Consider the following 15,810-nt stretch of genomic DNA (forward strand, 5'->3'; position numbering starts at 1 on the left):
ATTATGCAGTCACACGTCACCCCACATTCGGTGAAGCCCCTTACTGTAATTCCTCTCACCCCGAGGATCACAATTCAACTTTCTCTTACGGTTAGAACGGTCCCAGTGGCACAGAAAATTAGGCTGCAAAAAGAATGCACGGGAATGAAATGATGCGCGGCCTAGTTTTCAGCCTTTTACTACCAGCAGGGAAATAGCATCCCCTACAAAGAGCCTCACTTCAGACTGCCAAGTCCACCGAATACCTAGAAAAGCCCTGGGGCTCAGACTTACAGGGTAGCAATTCTATTAGGGGGCCAGTTGGCTATTTATGTAGGAATATTTCACACGCATTCATAAGCCTTAATAAGCAAAACCCTTCGTAACTCCATAAAACAAAGATTTTTAATTTGCATATGCAAAACTAATGGCGATTCTCTTGCATGTCTACCTGAAATATAACTCGCAATGTAATTAAAATACGACACTGAAATATTAAAGCACAAGGGGCCAAAATCGCAATTTCTTCACAGTCTTATTTTTCTTTCTTTTTGTGTTTTAGTTTCTGGGTCATTTGAAAACCTGGGAGACTACCTTTCAGGTGATTTCAACCCTTCTGTACTCCAAGAATACAGATGCACTTACTTTATGTTAATGTATTGCATCTGTGTTGTAGTAAATATTGTGTAAATAAACGCATTGTTTTGATTCATCATTGTCTAGAACTCGTGGAATATCTATGAATAACACTAAAATTCTTGAAAATGCTTTGTCTCCTACTTCTAACATGCAAACTGTCTAATAAATCACATAACTGTTGACGACTTCTCTAAAAATCTTACTGTATACACAGACTACAAGAGACTGTAGTATCTTTAAAGTTGATATTGCCTCATCTTCTTGTGTAGGGTGGCAGTGGAGTCCTATGCTGCTGATTTTAAGAATTTTTTCTCCAACTCCGACTCTGAGGCATACAAGGCACTAGGGTCTTTAATGGACGTGGGAGGAACTTTGATGGAGGAACTCAATAAAACTCTTGAGATGAGGTGAGTTGAGTAGCCGTTGGAACTACGCTTAGTTGGTCATAGTTATGTTCAGTCGATCAATAATGTGCATATCAAAAAAGGGTTGATAGTATCCAAAATTACCACTATAGGTAGATTGTAAAACCCATAGAAGATAAATCTCCTATCATCTTGATAATTATGTATATATCTTAAATGTCAGGACCTTCGACGCTCCTCATGGGGCAATGTAGGATTGGATGATGGATGGATGGGCTAGTAATTAGCAAAGGAAACGTCAGAAGCCAGCGATATAACATTCTCGTGAAAGCAGGTGAACTAGTGAGGTTAAATAATGGAGCATTTATCAGTAGACATCATCCTCGGTGTCAGATTATTCAGCGCTTAATGTGCACCGACAGTTTTTTGATCGACTGGACATTGTTTGAACACTAACCCTCCTCAGTCTTTTCAAGCACATTTTCGTCCATGAAGTAATTTTTTCCTTTTGGCGATGTTCATACACTTTAAACACTTAAGAAATATACTTCATAAACTTTCAGATCTTTTTTTTTTTTTTTCCATACTCCTTGCTCCCTTAGTCCATGCAGTGCAGCACACTCATTGTTTGTGCATGGGAGGTTGGTAGAACCATTTAAGGAGGATGGAGGAAGTATGAAATGTATTTTGAGATAAGGCCACATAAGGTGGTAGGCACACAGAGAATGTTCCGCCCTCAAAGTCTGAAAGAGTTAATAGTCGCACCGTGTGGCCTTTGGGGAACTGAGAAAGTTTATGTTCTGTAATAATTTTGATGTGGGCTAATGATGTTTTAAAAAATATTCTTCATTGGTAATTGTGTTGGGTATTTTCCTTCGTTTTGTTCTCTCTCCAAACCACTATATGGGGCCCTGAAGAACGTTTTTGAATAGGAGCAGTTGGAAATAGCCTTCATTTACCCATTCACTTCTTGGCCTCTAAGCTGTGGGTAGTGGTCAATAGGTACAAGACGACTTTGTATTCAGAAAAAGTTACCTCCATATAGGAGTTTTCAAGATATTCATATTATCTCCAGATGATTCAGAGGCGTACCTGAGGGGGGGAGGGTTGTTTGAAACCGCCCCCCGGGCCCCCAATTAAGGGGGACCCCCAAAAAACTTAAAAATTTATAAGCTTTCTTATTCATATTTAATAATATATATTTTTATCATCCCGACAACCCCGGCTGAGATATTAGATATTAGTCTTTTTTATCAACTAAGTGGTGGAGCATGTTTGTTCATTGCAAATCTCTTTCATCAAATTTCACTAGATGTTGGAGGGGGCCCCCCCCGCAAAGAACCTAGGCCCGCGGGCCACCAAATCTCTTGGCACGCCCCTGAGATGATTATATTTAGCGGAGGAGAGATTTTTCGCACACAAGGGGGTTAGATTTAGTCCTCTTAAAAATTCCATTTTTACCGAATGTCTGTCATAAGCTGAATATGATCGACAGGATGCATTGAGAATAAACAAAACAAGGCGTCACCGTATCGAATATATATATATATATATATATATATATATATATATATATATATATATATATATGACCACAAAGTCACGTGGCCAGAAGATGAACAGCTGGTGGCGACAGCAACCCACCAACTGCGGTGAGTGATGTAAGGAAGGGCATTGTCCGGCAGCCTATATTTACCATGGCCTTGGGCAAGGATCACGTGATTACTGTATCATCAACCAACCCTCTCTCTCTCTCTCTCTCTCTCTCTCTCTCTCAAACTATGATAAATTATCTTATGCACTGCCGGCAAAGCATACATTATCATACAATTTAGGCCTACCTACCCGTAACTCTCTCTCTCTCAAACTATGATAAATTATCTTACGCACTGCCTACAAAGCATACATTATCATACAATTTAGGCCTACCCGTAATTCTTTCTCTCACTCTCTCTCTCTCTCTCTCGCTCTCTCAGAGAGAGGAGGGAGGAAATGTAGAATAAGAGAGAAAAGAGGGACGGTTGTTATGCCTTTATCTCGTCATTCGGAGGGATGCTGCTTGTGCCATTCCTCTATTTATTCTCTCTCTCTCTCGTTTGTGTGTGTGTGTGTGTGTGTGTGTGTGTGTGTGTGTGTGTGTGTGCAGATGTCCTTTCTCTCTCTCTCTCTCTCTCTCTCTCTCTCTCTCTCTCTCTCTCTCTCTCGTGTGTGTGTGTGTGTGTGTGTGTGTGTGTGTGTGTGTGTGTCTGTGTGTGTGTGCAGATGTCCTCTCTCTCTCTCTCTCTCTCTCTCTCTCTCTCTCTCTCGTGTGTGTGTGTGTGTGTGTGTGTGTGTGCAGATCCCCTAGCGCCATGGTGCCGGGTTGGCGGCTTCACAGGAGGAAAATTAGTGCGCACTCCATGGTGTCCGGGCGGCGAAATTTTTTTTCCTGCCCAGTTCCGTCACTTTGCACATATGGCAACGTTGCCCTGTGTTTAGTTTGGCAACGCCGCGCAGCAGTGAGCCATATCGGATGCCAGGTTTAGTATTCATCACAATTATTTACTTTTTTTATGCTTGACTATAAATATAATACCTGACTATCTAATTTTACATGGATTGAAAGAATAATAGAGACATAGAGGTCATATAGTTTTCGCTGCCTTAGCTTAAATAAATATAAAAATGGGCCATACCACTGTCTTTACTTCGTCACTCGTCTGCTGAGAGAGAGAGAGAGAGAGAGAGAGAGAGAGAGATTGAAACAGTATAAAATAATAACATGCAGGGTCATCAATAAAAAGTGAGTATGCAAGGAAGATACTCTCTACACTTTGCTAAAATTAGTTATATGTTGATTTAATGAAAATGCGGTACGTCTTAGGGGTGGTACATGACTGTTCGTTGAGAACACTTATCAGTAACATATGTTGTAGGCCTATACTACTTTACCTGTCATTTCTTGTCATTGCTCCAAGACGTACGATTCAATCAGCTGTGTTTACAGGAGAGAGAGAGAGAGAGAGAGAGAGAGAGAGAGGTTATTGACCCATAATATTTTATCACCTAAAACGCTTTTCATGATCATTCTTAAGGGTTAACCTTGGTAATTTCTGCTGCAAGCTGGGAAATATTGGTATCAATGATGCCTGAATATCAATGTTTCATTAGACATTTTCTTAGGTATATATGTCAGGTTAGATTTCAGATTATTTTCTTGTTTTTCTTAGGTATATTAGTAAAATCATTTGTCAGGTTAGATTTCAGATTATTTTCTTGTTTTTCTTAGGTATATTAGTAAAATCATATGTCAGGTTACATTTCAGATTATTTTCATGTTCTCATGTCCTTTATTTCATGTTAAGTATGTTTGAAGGGTTTTTGTATTTGATGAAATGCAAAGCTTTATTTGTTGCGGTATAATCTTTATTAAATATTTCACAGCACCAGGCACCATATGCTATTTCCCATGTGCTGATGACAGGCATTGGGTCAGACATGAGACATTATAGACCATTGTGTGCAAAATAAGTAAATCAAGAGAAACAAGGAATTAAAAAAATAAACTCACTTAATATATTCTATTTGGTAAATAACAACGCCGTTACACCATAGCTTAACTTGAAGTTGATTCATGACCAGCAGATCCAGTGATGCGCCATTGCCGATTGTAAACACAGCTGATTGAATCGTACGTCTGGGAGCAATGACAAGAAATGACAGGGAAAGTAGTATAGGCCTACAACATATGTTACTGATAAGTGTTCTCAACGAGCAGTCATGTACCACCCCTAAGACGTACCGCATTTTCATTAAATCAACATATAACTAATTTTAGCAAAGTGTAGAGAGTATCTTCTCTCTCTCTCTCTCTCTCTCTCTCTCTCTCTCAGCAGACGAGTGACGAAGTAAAGACAGTGGTATGGCCCCTTTTTATATTTATTTAAGCTAAGGCAGCGAAAACTATATGACCTCTATGTCTCTATTATTCTTTCAATCCATGTAAATTATAGATAGTCAGGTATTATATTTATAGTCAAGCATAAAAAAAGTAAATAATTGTGATGAATACTAAACCTGGCATCCGATATGGCTCACTGCTGCGCGGCGTTGCCAAACTAAACACAGGGCAACGTTGCCATATGTGCAAAGTGACGGAACTGGGCAGGGAAAAAAATTTCGCTGCCGGGAGGGGTAGCTCCCTCCTGTAACCCTAGCGGGGCTATATAGTCCAATACAGGGCTTAGCTCGGAGGAACTCCATTTCTCCCATTTTTTCGCTTTCTTTAAGTTTCAGACATGCCCTGGGTCTGATAATGTTCACTTGAATGAGAGTTAGGACTCGGAAACAATCTTTGCCTTCCTTGCAAACATTATTTAAGATGAAAAAAAAAAAATAGTCTTTCAAAATTATTTGTAGGAAATATTTTCCCCCAAAGTGGTTGCGCTCTTTGCTTTTTAAAATATTGTCCTTGTTGAAAGCAAAGGAAAACCCAAAGAGTGTTAATGACTAATTCAAGCATTCTTATAACCCAGAGATTACGTTCTGTTAAATAATTCTTTTTATTAATTTAATGCTACTGCGTTTAACCCTTCTGGACAACTATATTGTGAATACATGTAAATACTTAAGAATTTTCCATTCACCTAATTGCGCCTGCGTGGTGGGATGACTTGCCCTCACGTGAAAAGTGGATGAGAATTTAATACATATTTACAATGATAAAAGGAATATTTGGCATTGATTTAATTAAAACTAAGATTAAATTTAGATTTACCTCGCATATTATTTTAATGAAGTAATTTAATTATTTAGACCATTGTATTTAATAAATAGTTGGCATCTCTGAATCCTATGAGGGAGAAGAGACTAGCCATTTCTACCACTGTTCCAAAAGCTCGTTCAAGCTGCATGCTGTAAAATACACATCTGGCCAAATCGGGGGGGAACTAGCTAGGATATAAGGAGATAATTACTGGTGAGTAAGAGTATTAATTATAGGCTACCCTTCCTTCCTAAGAGACTTATGTAAATATACCAATGGTGTTGTTTAGAAAAACACTCGTCAGATAAAGGAGTGTATAAAATTTCTGACAATATTAGTTAAGTTTAGCGTTTATTTCTTTTTATGTCGGTTACAATAATTAGTAAGAAGCGAGATCTGGCACGTTTCCATTCGTCGTCACGATTCATGCCATCAGTGTTACCAATGTAGCAGTTTTCCTGCTAAAATTATAGGTTTTAAGAGCACTCTAGCTGGTAAAAATTTAAATATTATCTGTGTGCTGGTGTTCAACTAAAGTCCTGTCTAACACTGTTTTCCTTAATTTCCCTGTCTGACAGATTTTTACTAATTTAGAGACCAATCTAGTGGATTTCTATGGTTTTCCTTTGGCAACATTGCCCTGAAGCAGGGATGTTCTACGTACGATAATTATCGTATTTGTACTATAATTTGGGGTGCTTGTACGATGTACGATATCGCATTCAAAATATACGATAATTTTTGTCTTTCAGCTTCCCTAGATTTTTTTTTTATATATACTGCAGCTTAACAACACTCAGTATTCCCGCCACACGGTTCATTGTGCCCACACCCCAGTAACCCATGCTTCCCCTGAGTCACTCAAGAAATTCCTTTCCCCTCCCAGTCCCATGGGAGGTCAGGGCCAACCCCGGCCAACCCCATAAATGTCAAGGACTTAGAAGTTCAAAGTTTGAACCAACAAATGAAATGCTAAACAGAATGAACAATCAGACATTGTATTCAGAGGAGTGTGAAGAAAGTGAAGTAGGCCTATGTATCCCATCGGACTCGGAATGAAAATGCAATAAATGAAAATGTAGACGCTAATATTTTTAAGAACAATCATTTTTTTCTGCATAACTAAGTTAAATAAGTAATTTCATTGTACCATAAAATACCTATGAATTAAAAATAAACAATTTATTCATTGTTTTAATTGAAAATTTACCTGTACGATAATTTTAGGGAAAGATACGATAATTTTCATGCTACGGTACGATATATTGGGTCTCTGGCCAGAACATCCCTGCCCTGAAGGCCTTACCTAATAGTCAGTCAGTGTCATGTCATAGGGGTGAGTGGATGTCTCGATCTTTGTCACGATCCCCTCCTTTTTGTACAATCCTTTTCATCTGAAGTTCTCTTCATTGTAACACTCTTCTATCATCCTCTCCCTGCTTAGTGCTTTCATGAAACTGCTCTACGTATTTTATTACATGCTGGATTTTCATCATATGAATAAATTGACTAATTTTCCCCCAGTAATTGCGTTGGTTCCACTAACTGAATATCTAACTGAATACCGGCAGATTAATTTGTTTCTTGATAGACACAGGTGGTTAGTTGTTCTTAGGCACATGCAATAATTTGTCTGTCTTGGTCTTGCGTTGTGCTAGGAGGAGCTCCATTTGGCAAATTTTCAATGGTCTACCTCTGTCAATATCGATGTTAAGTTGCTGGGATATCTGTCTTTCTGGAATATTTGCTAAATAAAGAGCAATAATCTGCTTGCACTGACAGACTATAGCATCGTGCTGACGATCCATTTTGCTACAGCACTCATGGGTTTTCCCGCGTAAACAATATCCCGCATAGAGAAATAATTGTGGATAATAGTATCTTTTTAGATGTTTATTTTTCTGAGTTGATGGCGTTCCTGATTTCGACATTATCATCATCTGTGTGATTTATTTTATGGGGCATTTTTCCTTCAGTATTGTTGTGTCAGGATGTAAAATAAGTATTACGAGAGTTTCTCCTCATTTAACCCTGAAACCGTTGAGCGACAGGCTGTGCGTTTCACATTTTTTCATACTGCTAAGCCTCAACTATAGTATATTGTGGTTTCCTCTTCCGTAATGCGAGATATAAGCGGTAAAAATTCTTATATATTGGTTTCTGGTGTTTACCTTAATACTGCTCTTTCCGGTGTGCAATATAGGAAATATAACTAGGCTGCAGCAGTTGCCAGATACCAGTTTCTGAGTGAAAGGTGCTGGGAATCAGGTCATCACTTCTTCAGGTGTTTGCACTTGACGTCTGTGTACTGAATGCCTTCATTCTTTACAAGGACAGAACACAGACGAGCACATCCCTCAGACAGTTTGAGAAGGATGTAATTTTCGGCCTCCTGGAGAAAAATGGCCAAGTAGTGCCTGCTGTAAAATGGAAGCACAGTGTACAGCAACTGCCTGATAGGCTGCAGTGCTGGGACTACCTCAGTAGGCATTACAAGGCAGCACTGCCATCAACACCCGTAGGCAAAGAAGCTTTCTGGCGTTGCTATGTTTGCGCAAATTCATCGCGTCGACCACAGCAACACCATATGACGAGGTGGTGGTGTGCCGAATGTCAGATGGCACTGTGCACGACCTGTATCTCTAAGTTTCACTCAAAGACCGAGTGGCAGAAGTCTGGGTCATATGCATAAGTTAGTTTAGTACCTATTGTTCCGTCCCCGTCCCCACACTACCACAGGCTCCAACAGCAGTAATACAGTATAGGAAGGACGTTGCCCAGTGAGTTCTTCTTATGGTCAGCCTTTAGGTGTGCAGTACACAAGATCAATTGAGGCGAAAATAAACACTGGCTCCTTAGAGTTCACTGTCTTTATTTTCCAAATAATTCCACTTCATGCTTTTCAACTTCACTGTTCTCACAAGCACTGAAGCTATACACACTTTATAGATTGCAGTTACACTTAATATTAAACAAAACTTCACAGTTAGTTCACTTAATGCTTGCTAACACTTCACTTATTACGCAAGTACTGAAAATAATCTTCACTGACAGTAATTACACTTAATACACTTCACTGTCTTCTCAAGTTTCAATGATATACAAACTTCAATAACCCGTCACTGTTTGCCTCTGTTTTCACAAGTACCAAAAATATACAATCTTCACTGACACTGACGCTGCACTAAACCAAAACTGACTGCACTTCACTCAAACTGACTTGACACCCGACTAAACTCCAAACTGACTGACTAACTAAGCTCTTCCCCATCCTTATATAAGCTTGCATTACTCTCGAAACTTCTACTTCTCCAACATTCTAGGACATACCGGTACTGTCTTGCATCAGCCCTTAGCAACAACAGTTACCAACTACGAGACATCAAAACATGCTAGAGTCGTCTTACATTACATAACACTAAATCATTTACCACACGAACTTAAACTGCATGATTTAACAAACAATCACTTAAATATAACATTTTAAAGAAAAAGAGCACAAAAATAAATGAATGTTTAACTTACCAAATAACTACGCTCACAAACACCAGGCAAACTGGCAACTCTGACGACTCGTACCGAAACTTACGGTACCAGAAACGTCTCGAAGGTACAAGACTACCTAACTGGAAAATCCCCCTTCATAACACTACCCCCTCCCTAGTTCTTTGTCGTCCCGACAAAACTACACAGTATAGACAAACATAAACCCTAATTCTAATGAAACATCTAACTATACACAAAATAATCTTTCAACTTATCAGGTCTTCTATGCCGCTTCTGACGATGTCCTTGGTCTTCCGCACAGTCCACTCCTCCAGGAAGGCCTTGGTCCTCTTCTTGACACAGCACACATCACAGGTCCAACACCACTCTTCAACATCCTGACGCATGCCAATCCAGTAGAACTTGTGTCGCAGCCGGCTTCCCAGGTGGCCACTAGTGATCTGGTTATGGGACTTATCCAAGAACTCAGACCTCATCTTCTTCGAAACCACCAGTTGCCAACACTTGCTGAGGCCATTGGGCGTCTCCCACTGATGCTCCAGTTGTCCGTTGCAACGAAGAAGGTCCCACTGACTCCGACAGCTTCTGGTTGCAGGGCCCAATCTGGAAACTCCTCCCCATGATGGTCGCACTGCACTCTGCTGCAGCCACTCCAGCACCGGTTGTAAATCTGCACCCTCCATCTGCATCCTCCCCAGGTCTTCTTCGTCTGATGCCAGCCCCGTCACTACAGTACAGCTGCATTTCTTCCTATGATTCCCATTCCTACCACACTGCATGTCATCTGTCCTGTCTTCTCGCACATTATTCATCAAGGTTCTATTGCATTTCTTCAGTGGTGGGTCTCGTTCACCCTTCTTCTTATCATCCCAACCATTCTGATCTGCAAGTAACTCAAACTGTGCACGGTAAACGTCCCAAGATACACTACCATCACTTTCTTGAGGTTTCTTCTTAACTGAATCCCCATTATAACCATGCACTTCACTGGTTTGGGGCCTAATAACTGAGGCATCATAATTAAGTCCAGGACTTACAACTTCTGCATTCTGATTATTCAGCCCTGTAACGCTATCTTCAGATGCCCGGAATCCATCAAGATTCACCATACACTGTCCATTCTCTCCACGCGCTCCCTGCACACTAACCCGAGTCTCAGCAGTGCAATATTTCTCTACAGCCTCAATTTTCCCACGAATTATCTTATGATTGACTGCATCCTTCGACTGGTTATCTACATGCTGTCTGCACTCCATCACTATTTCCTCACTAATTGACTTCAACTGGTCATCTACATGCTGTCTGCACTGCGCCACTATTTCCTCACGAATGTTCAGCTGGTTGTCCACATGCTGTCTGCACTCTGTCACTATTCCCTCGCTAATCTTCAGCTGGTTTTCCACATGCTGTTTGCACTCCATCACTATTTCCTCATTAACTTTCTTCAACTGTTCATCTACATGCTGTTTACACTCTGTCACATTATTGCTTACCTCATACTTCTGCTGCTCTAGCTTGGCATCTACTTTCTCCTTAACCCTTACACTGCGGGCATGTTTTCCAATGTTTTGCGTGTCCCGCGGGGTTATTCGGGCTCCGACAGACTCTTACAAAATATTTGCCAAAAATCAGTTATTAGTCCTAGAATATTAAAATTAAATATGCATATGGCACATACCTTCAGTTTTCTCCTGGGATGTTTGTTGAGCCTTCATCGAATACCGTAGGACTTGTGGAGACCTCTGAAGTTGGGTAACGAAGTCTCCACTTTACACTTCCCGACAACCCGTAATATGATTACCACAGCCAGATATTAACACTATAAACACTACAGTATGATTATCAAGTAGTTTGGGATCCATACTCCAAAAAAAAAACTCTGTGAAAGCAATGAAAATTACGAGCGCGTATGACCTTCCCACTTGCGCTAGTTCGCTGTTGGTATTCTGTCATTTATTATTCATAAAACCCCTCACTTTATATTTCTATTACTATTAAACACTTATATGTATCTGGAGTCTTTATCCATAAGTTTCCTTCAGTAGTATTAGTTTATTGTCACTGAAGTCATTCAATTTTTCATTCAGTAAAATACGTAGAGAGCCACGGATTCACTTTCACTGGTATAACCTCAAGTATTTGTACTCATATTCTTATATTACTAATTACTTACATTTCTATTTACATTTTCTATTGTATTTTCAATATTTACACTTCTGTTTTACTTACACTGTGTTATTCACTGTTACTTTCAGTAACATAAAACTATTTTACACTGTTCAATCATATGTACTGTACATCCATTGCTTTCACTTGCTATTTACACATTATTTATACATTATTTTCACATTATTTTCACATTACTTTCCTCTCCCACTTGCACTTTTAGAACTGCTTCTGGCTGTGGTAATCAAAGAAGCAGGTAACACAGAGGGGAACCTGGCACTCAGCGCACTGTCAAGAGGTGCATTTGTGCTCAGGTGTGCGTCAGGTGGTATGTGCACACACCTGGCACCTGCGGATCGCAGGCTTCCTCTTGCCTGTGGCAGGCATTTGCACCAGTCTGTGCCGATCCATGTACGCCCTCTGCTCAAGTCTGTCAGGAAGTGTTACTGGATGGCGCCTTGGAGTTGCTGCTGTCACCCTACCATATCTTTCCAGCAGCTGCTGAACACAAGTCCTGGCGAACAACCTCAGGGAGAAGGACTTGGGTGGCTTGACCTTCATGTTGTACAGGATGAAGGCGTTCAGCATCGTCATGTCTATGAGATGCAGAAAAACTTTCCTGTACCACCTAGTATTCTTCCTGAGGCAGTCGATCTCTCCAATCATCATGCCGGACTTGTCCACCAGCTGCATGTTGATATTGTAGTCTAACACAGCATTAGGTTTCATCACAGGTTCGCCTGTCCTACAGTCGACCTTCCCATTGTCCGTCATTTCCCCCTTATGTATGGTGGTGAGCATGTGCACGACCCTCTTGTCATGCCACCCTATTGCCAGCATCTTCTCAGACTTACGTAGGTGCACGTCTCCTCACTGCGAGGTTCCTGCCTCTGGGAATTTAGGGAAGTGGGCACGATTACTCTTCACAGTGCCATAGGAGCCGATGCCGTGCTCTGAAAGGTATTTGGCAAGTTTCGGTGCTGTATAATAGTTGTCTGTATACAGCACATGATTCCCACCAAAATACCTTTCAAGGAGCACTTTCACTACACAGCCTGAGAAGTCAAGGGGGTGTGTTTTATCAAGATTGACAGTGCTGGCTGAATAAATGATGAAGTCAAGGATGTACCCCGTCTTACAGTCGCACAGTACAAAGAACTTGATTCCAAAGTGATGGCGTTTGCTTGGAATGTACTGCACAAACCTAAGACGTCCTCTGAACAAAACCAAGGATTCGTCAATGACAACCTTCTGAAAGGAGTGGAAGAATGTCATAAACTTATCCTTCATTCTGGTCAGAATCTCCCGGATCTTCCAGAGTGGGTCGGTTTGGGAAGGTACATCGTTGTCGGCAAAGTGCAGGTTTCCCATGATGTTCCGGAAGCGATCTCTGGCCATGTACTTATTGAAGGTGGGTGAGGGTAGTAAGGGGTCCATGGACCAGTATTCTTCCAACTCATGCTTCTTTGAGTGTGGCATGAGAAGCATGAGGGGCGAAGAACACATACAGCTCCTGCACTCCCAGCATGGACCACTGTTGCATCTTGGCTGCACCTGTACCACTTGCAGCACGTTGTGATTCATACCTGTTGGTCTCATCACATATGTGCTGCATGACTTCGTCATCGAGGAAGGCCAAAAGGAAGTCCACACACTCAGCATTATCGTCAAGAGTGAAGGCAGGCTGTATTCCTGAGGAACTCTCGTCAAAATCAAGATGTTCTGGGACAAAATCGGACCCTTCCGTCCACGCGAAGGCGTCCAGGATTCCCTGTCATGGCGGTGTAGGGTGGGTGAGGGTGGAGGGTGGCTGTGAGGCAGATTTATCACGTTCAAGGTCACTCGCACTGACCCTGGGTTGTCGTACAGTACTAGCAGCCCTTACTCTACTAGCAACTCTACTTTTACGGGTCAGGGATTTACCTCTTCCTCTACGACCTGCCTTCACTGTTGATGCTGGTGGTGACTACGACGACGAAGACTCCGGAGATAATTCAGCAGAAGAAGAGGAAGAAATGAGTGAAGTGGGGCTTGGGGAACAGGGAAGTGAATCAACTCAGGAATCATGGCAGGCTGGGTCACGCGGGGCCATTGTTCCGGGGCTAACCCTCCGCCTTTTCACTCCCTTCCCAAATTCCTTCCCTTGCTGCAGTAACGGCTCCTTTCCCTTGGAGCTAGGGATTACTTTGGACACTGAAGCACTCGTACTAGTAGTTTCTGGCACGATTTCCTCACCCAGCTCATCACACGAATCCCCCGAAGGGTCAAAATCGCTATCCATCATCACCATTGATAATTCCGCTAGTTCACGTTCCACTGCAGAGTCACTTAGTCCTTTCCTGCTTCCCTCACGAGTTTTTCTGGGTGTAGTTGTCACGGAGCCCTTTGCAATGGGCGCAGAAGCGGCAGACATGGCGGGGCGTGAGTGCGACATGCTTTGACCACAGCGGAGGACAAGGAACTAAATGCCACGGCTTATCTGAGAAGGCAAGGGTTGACAGTGACAATGGGGCTGACAGCTGCTAACTTACATGCTAATGAATTATTGGTAGAAAATCTTGGCAATACATAAAGAAATAGTTAGTTCCAGGTGAATGTAAATGTCACTTAGGCTTCTCCCTTCTTTTCTGATATTTATTTATATTAGAGAAATAGATTACAAGGCATAATTCAAAGGGGAAATTACCGTGGCAGTGTAGCGAATAAATGCATGTGAGGTGTTGTCAAGTGATAATTAGCCAATTCCTGGTGTATACCACTATCACCTACCTTATTTTTTTTTTGGTATATATTATTTTGTATAAGTATAGGGCATAGGGCTTATTTCAATGGATGAAATCTGTGGAAAAATCCGGGGGAGATTTGATTAGCGCAATGCGGCCGGGGAGGTGAGAGGACAGGGTAATGGAGGGGAGGTAGGGAGGGGAGTCAGGAACGAGGGAAAATCGCTAAAATGTCAATAATGGATGGGAGTACAGATGAGATTTGGAGCGCTGACTAGTGTTGGACATTGGCAGTACTGATAGATGATACAAGCCACCACTTGAAAGCCCGGGATAATTCAAAATAACATGGAATCACAAAAGTGACGCCCCACGGTATGATCCATTGCGCCTGAGCGTCACAAAAGTGACGACCCGCGGTTAAGGGGTTAAGCTGTTGCTGTTCTTCCTTGATTTCCCCAATGAATGCATCTGGCTATCCTTGCATGGTCAGTTGTAATTCCCCCTGTTGCCCCAGTAATGCCTTCCGAAGACGTTCATATCGTTCTTTCTCTTCTTCATTCTGTGCCTGCAATTGTTCTTTGATTTCTTTCTTCTGTGCCTGTAATTGTTCTTTGAGCTTTTTCTGTCCTTCGTTCTGTGCTTGCAATTGTGCTTGGAGTTCTTTCTGTCCTGCCTGTAGTTGGGCACTTTGTGCTTGTAACTGTTTTTTGAATTCATTCGAGCTCTTCACTTTGGACATGTAACTGTGCTTGTAGTTTTTCCTGTCCTTCACTCTGTGCTTGTAATTGTGCTTGGAGTGCTTGTAATAGTTTCATAATTCCACCCAGCGATGCCTCTTCCAGCCTAGCTTGGCCTCTTGTCTGGACACCTTCTTGCTCCATGCCGAAGATTAGACTCACTGCAGCCTCACTTCTGACACCAGTGTTACGTTCCCGTCCCCACACTGCCACAGGCTCCAACAGCAGTAGCACAGTATAGGAAGGACGTTGCCCAGGGAGTTGTTCTTATGATCAGCCTTTAGGTGTGCAGTACACAAGATCAACTGAGGCAAAAAAAAACACGGGCTTCTTAGAGTTCACTGTCTTTATTTTCCAAATAATTCCACTTCATGCTTTTCAACTTCACTGTTCTCACAAGCACTGAAGCTATACACACTTTATAGATTGCAGTTACACTTAATGTTAAACAAAACTTCACAGTTTGTTCACTTAATGCTTGCTAACACTTCACTTATTACACAAGTACTGAAAATAATCTTCACTGACAGTAATTACACTTAATACACTTCACTGTCTCCTCAAGTTTCAATGATATACAAACTTCAGTAACCCGTCACTGTTTGCCTCTGTTTTCACAAGTACCAAAAATATACAATCTTCACTGACACTGACGCTGCACTAAACCAAAACTGACTGCACTTCACTCAAACTGACTTGACACCCGACTAAACTCCAAACTGACTGACTAACTAAGCTCTTCCCCATCCTTATATAAGCTTGCATTACTCTCGAAACTTCTTCTCCAACATTCTAGGACATACCGGTACTGTCTTGCATCAGCCCTTAGCAACAACAGTTACCAACTACGAGACATCAAAACATGCTAGAGTCGTCTTACATTACATAACACTAAATCATTTACCACACGAACTTAAACTGCATGATTTAACAAACAATCACTTAAA

General features: G+C 41.5%; 1 protein-coding gene across 1 annotated transcript in view; it reads left to right on the forward strand.

Moving 5' to 3' along the window:
- LOC145399727 (glutamate receptor ionotropic, kainate 5-like) overlaps positions 1–15,810 on the forward strand; it is a 72,664-nt gene that overhangs the window by 48,141 nt on the left and 8,713 nt on the right. Inside the window, exon 11 of the mRNA XM_080272275.1 lies at positions 888–1,025. Within this exon, the coding sequence (XP_080128401.1) occupies positions 888–1,025 (138 nt within the window). The remainder of the gene's footprint in view (positions 1–887; positions 1,026–15,810) is intronic.

This window comes from Coenobita brevimanus, chromosome 50, assembly GCF_032717465.1.
Source record: "Coenobita brevimanus isolate Jiangsu-jjx chromosome 50, ASM3271746v2, whole genome shotgun sequence".
Classification (NCBI taxonomy): Eukaryota; Metazoa; Arthropoda; class Malacostraca; order Decapoda; family Coenobitidae; genus Coenobita; species Coenobita brevimanus.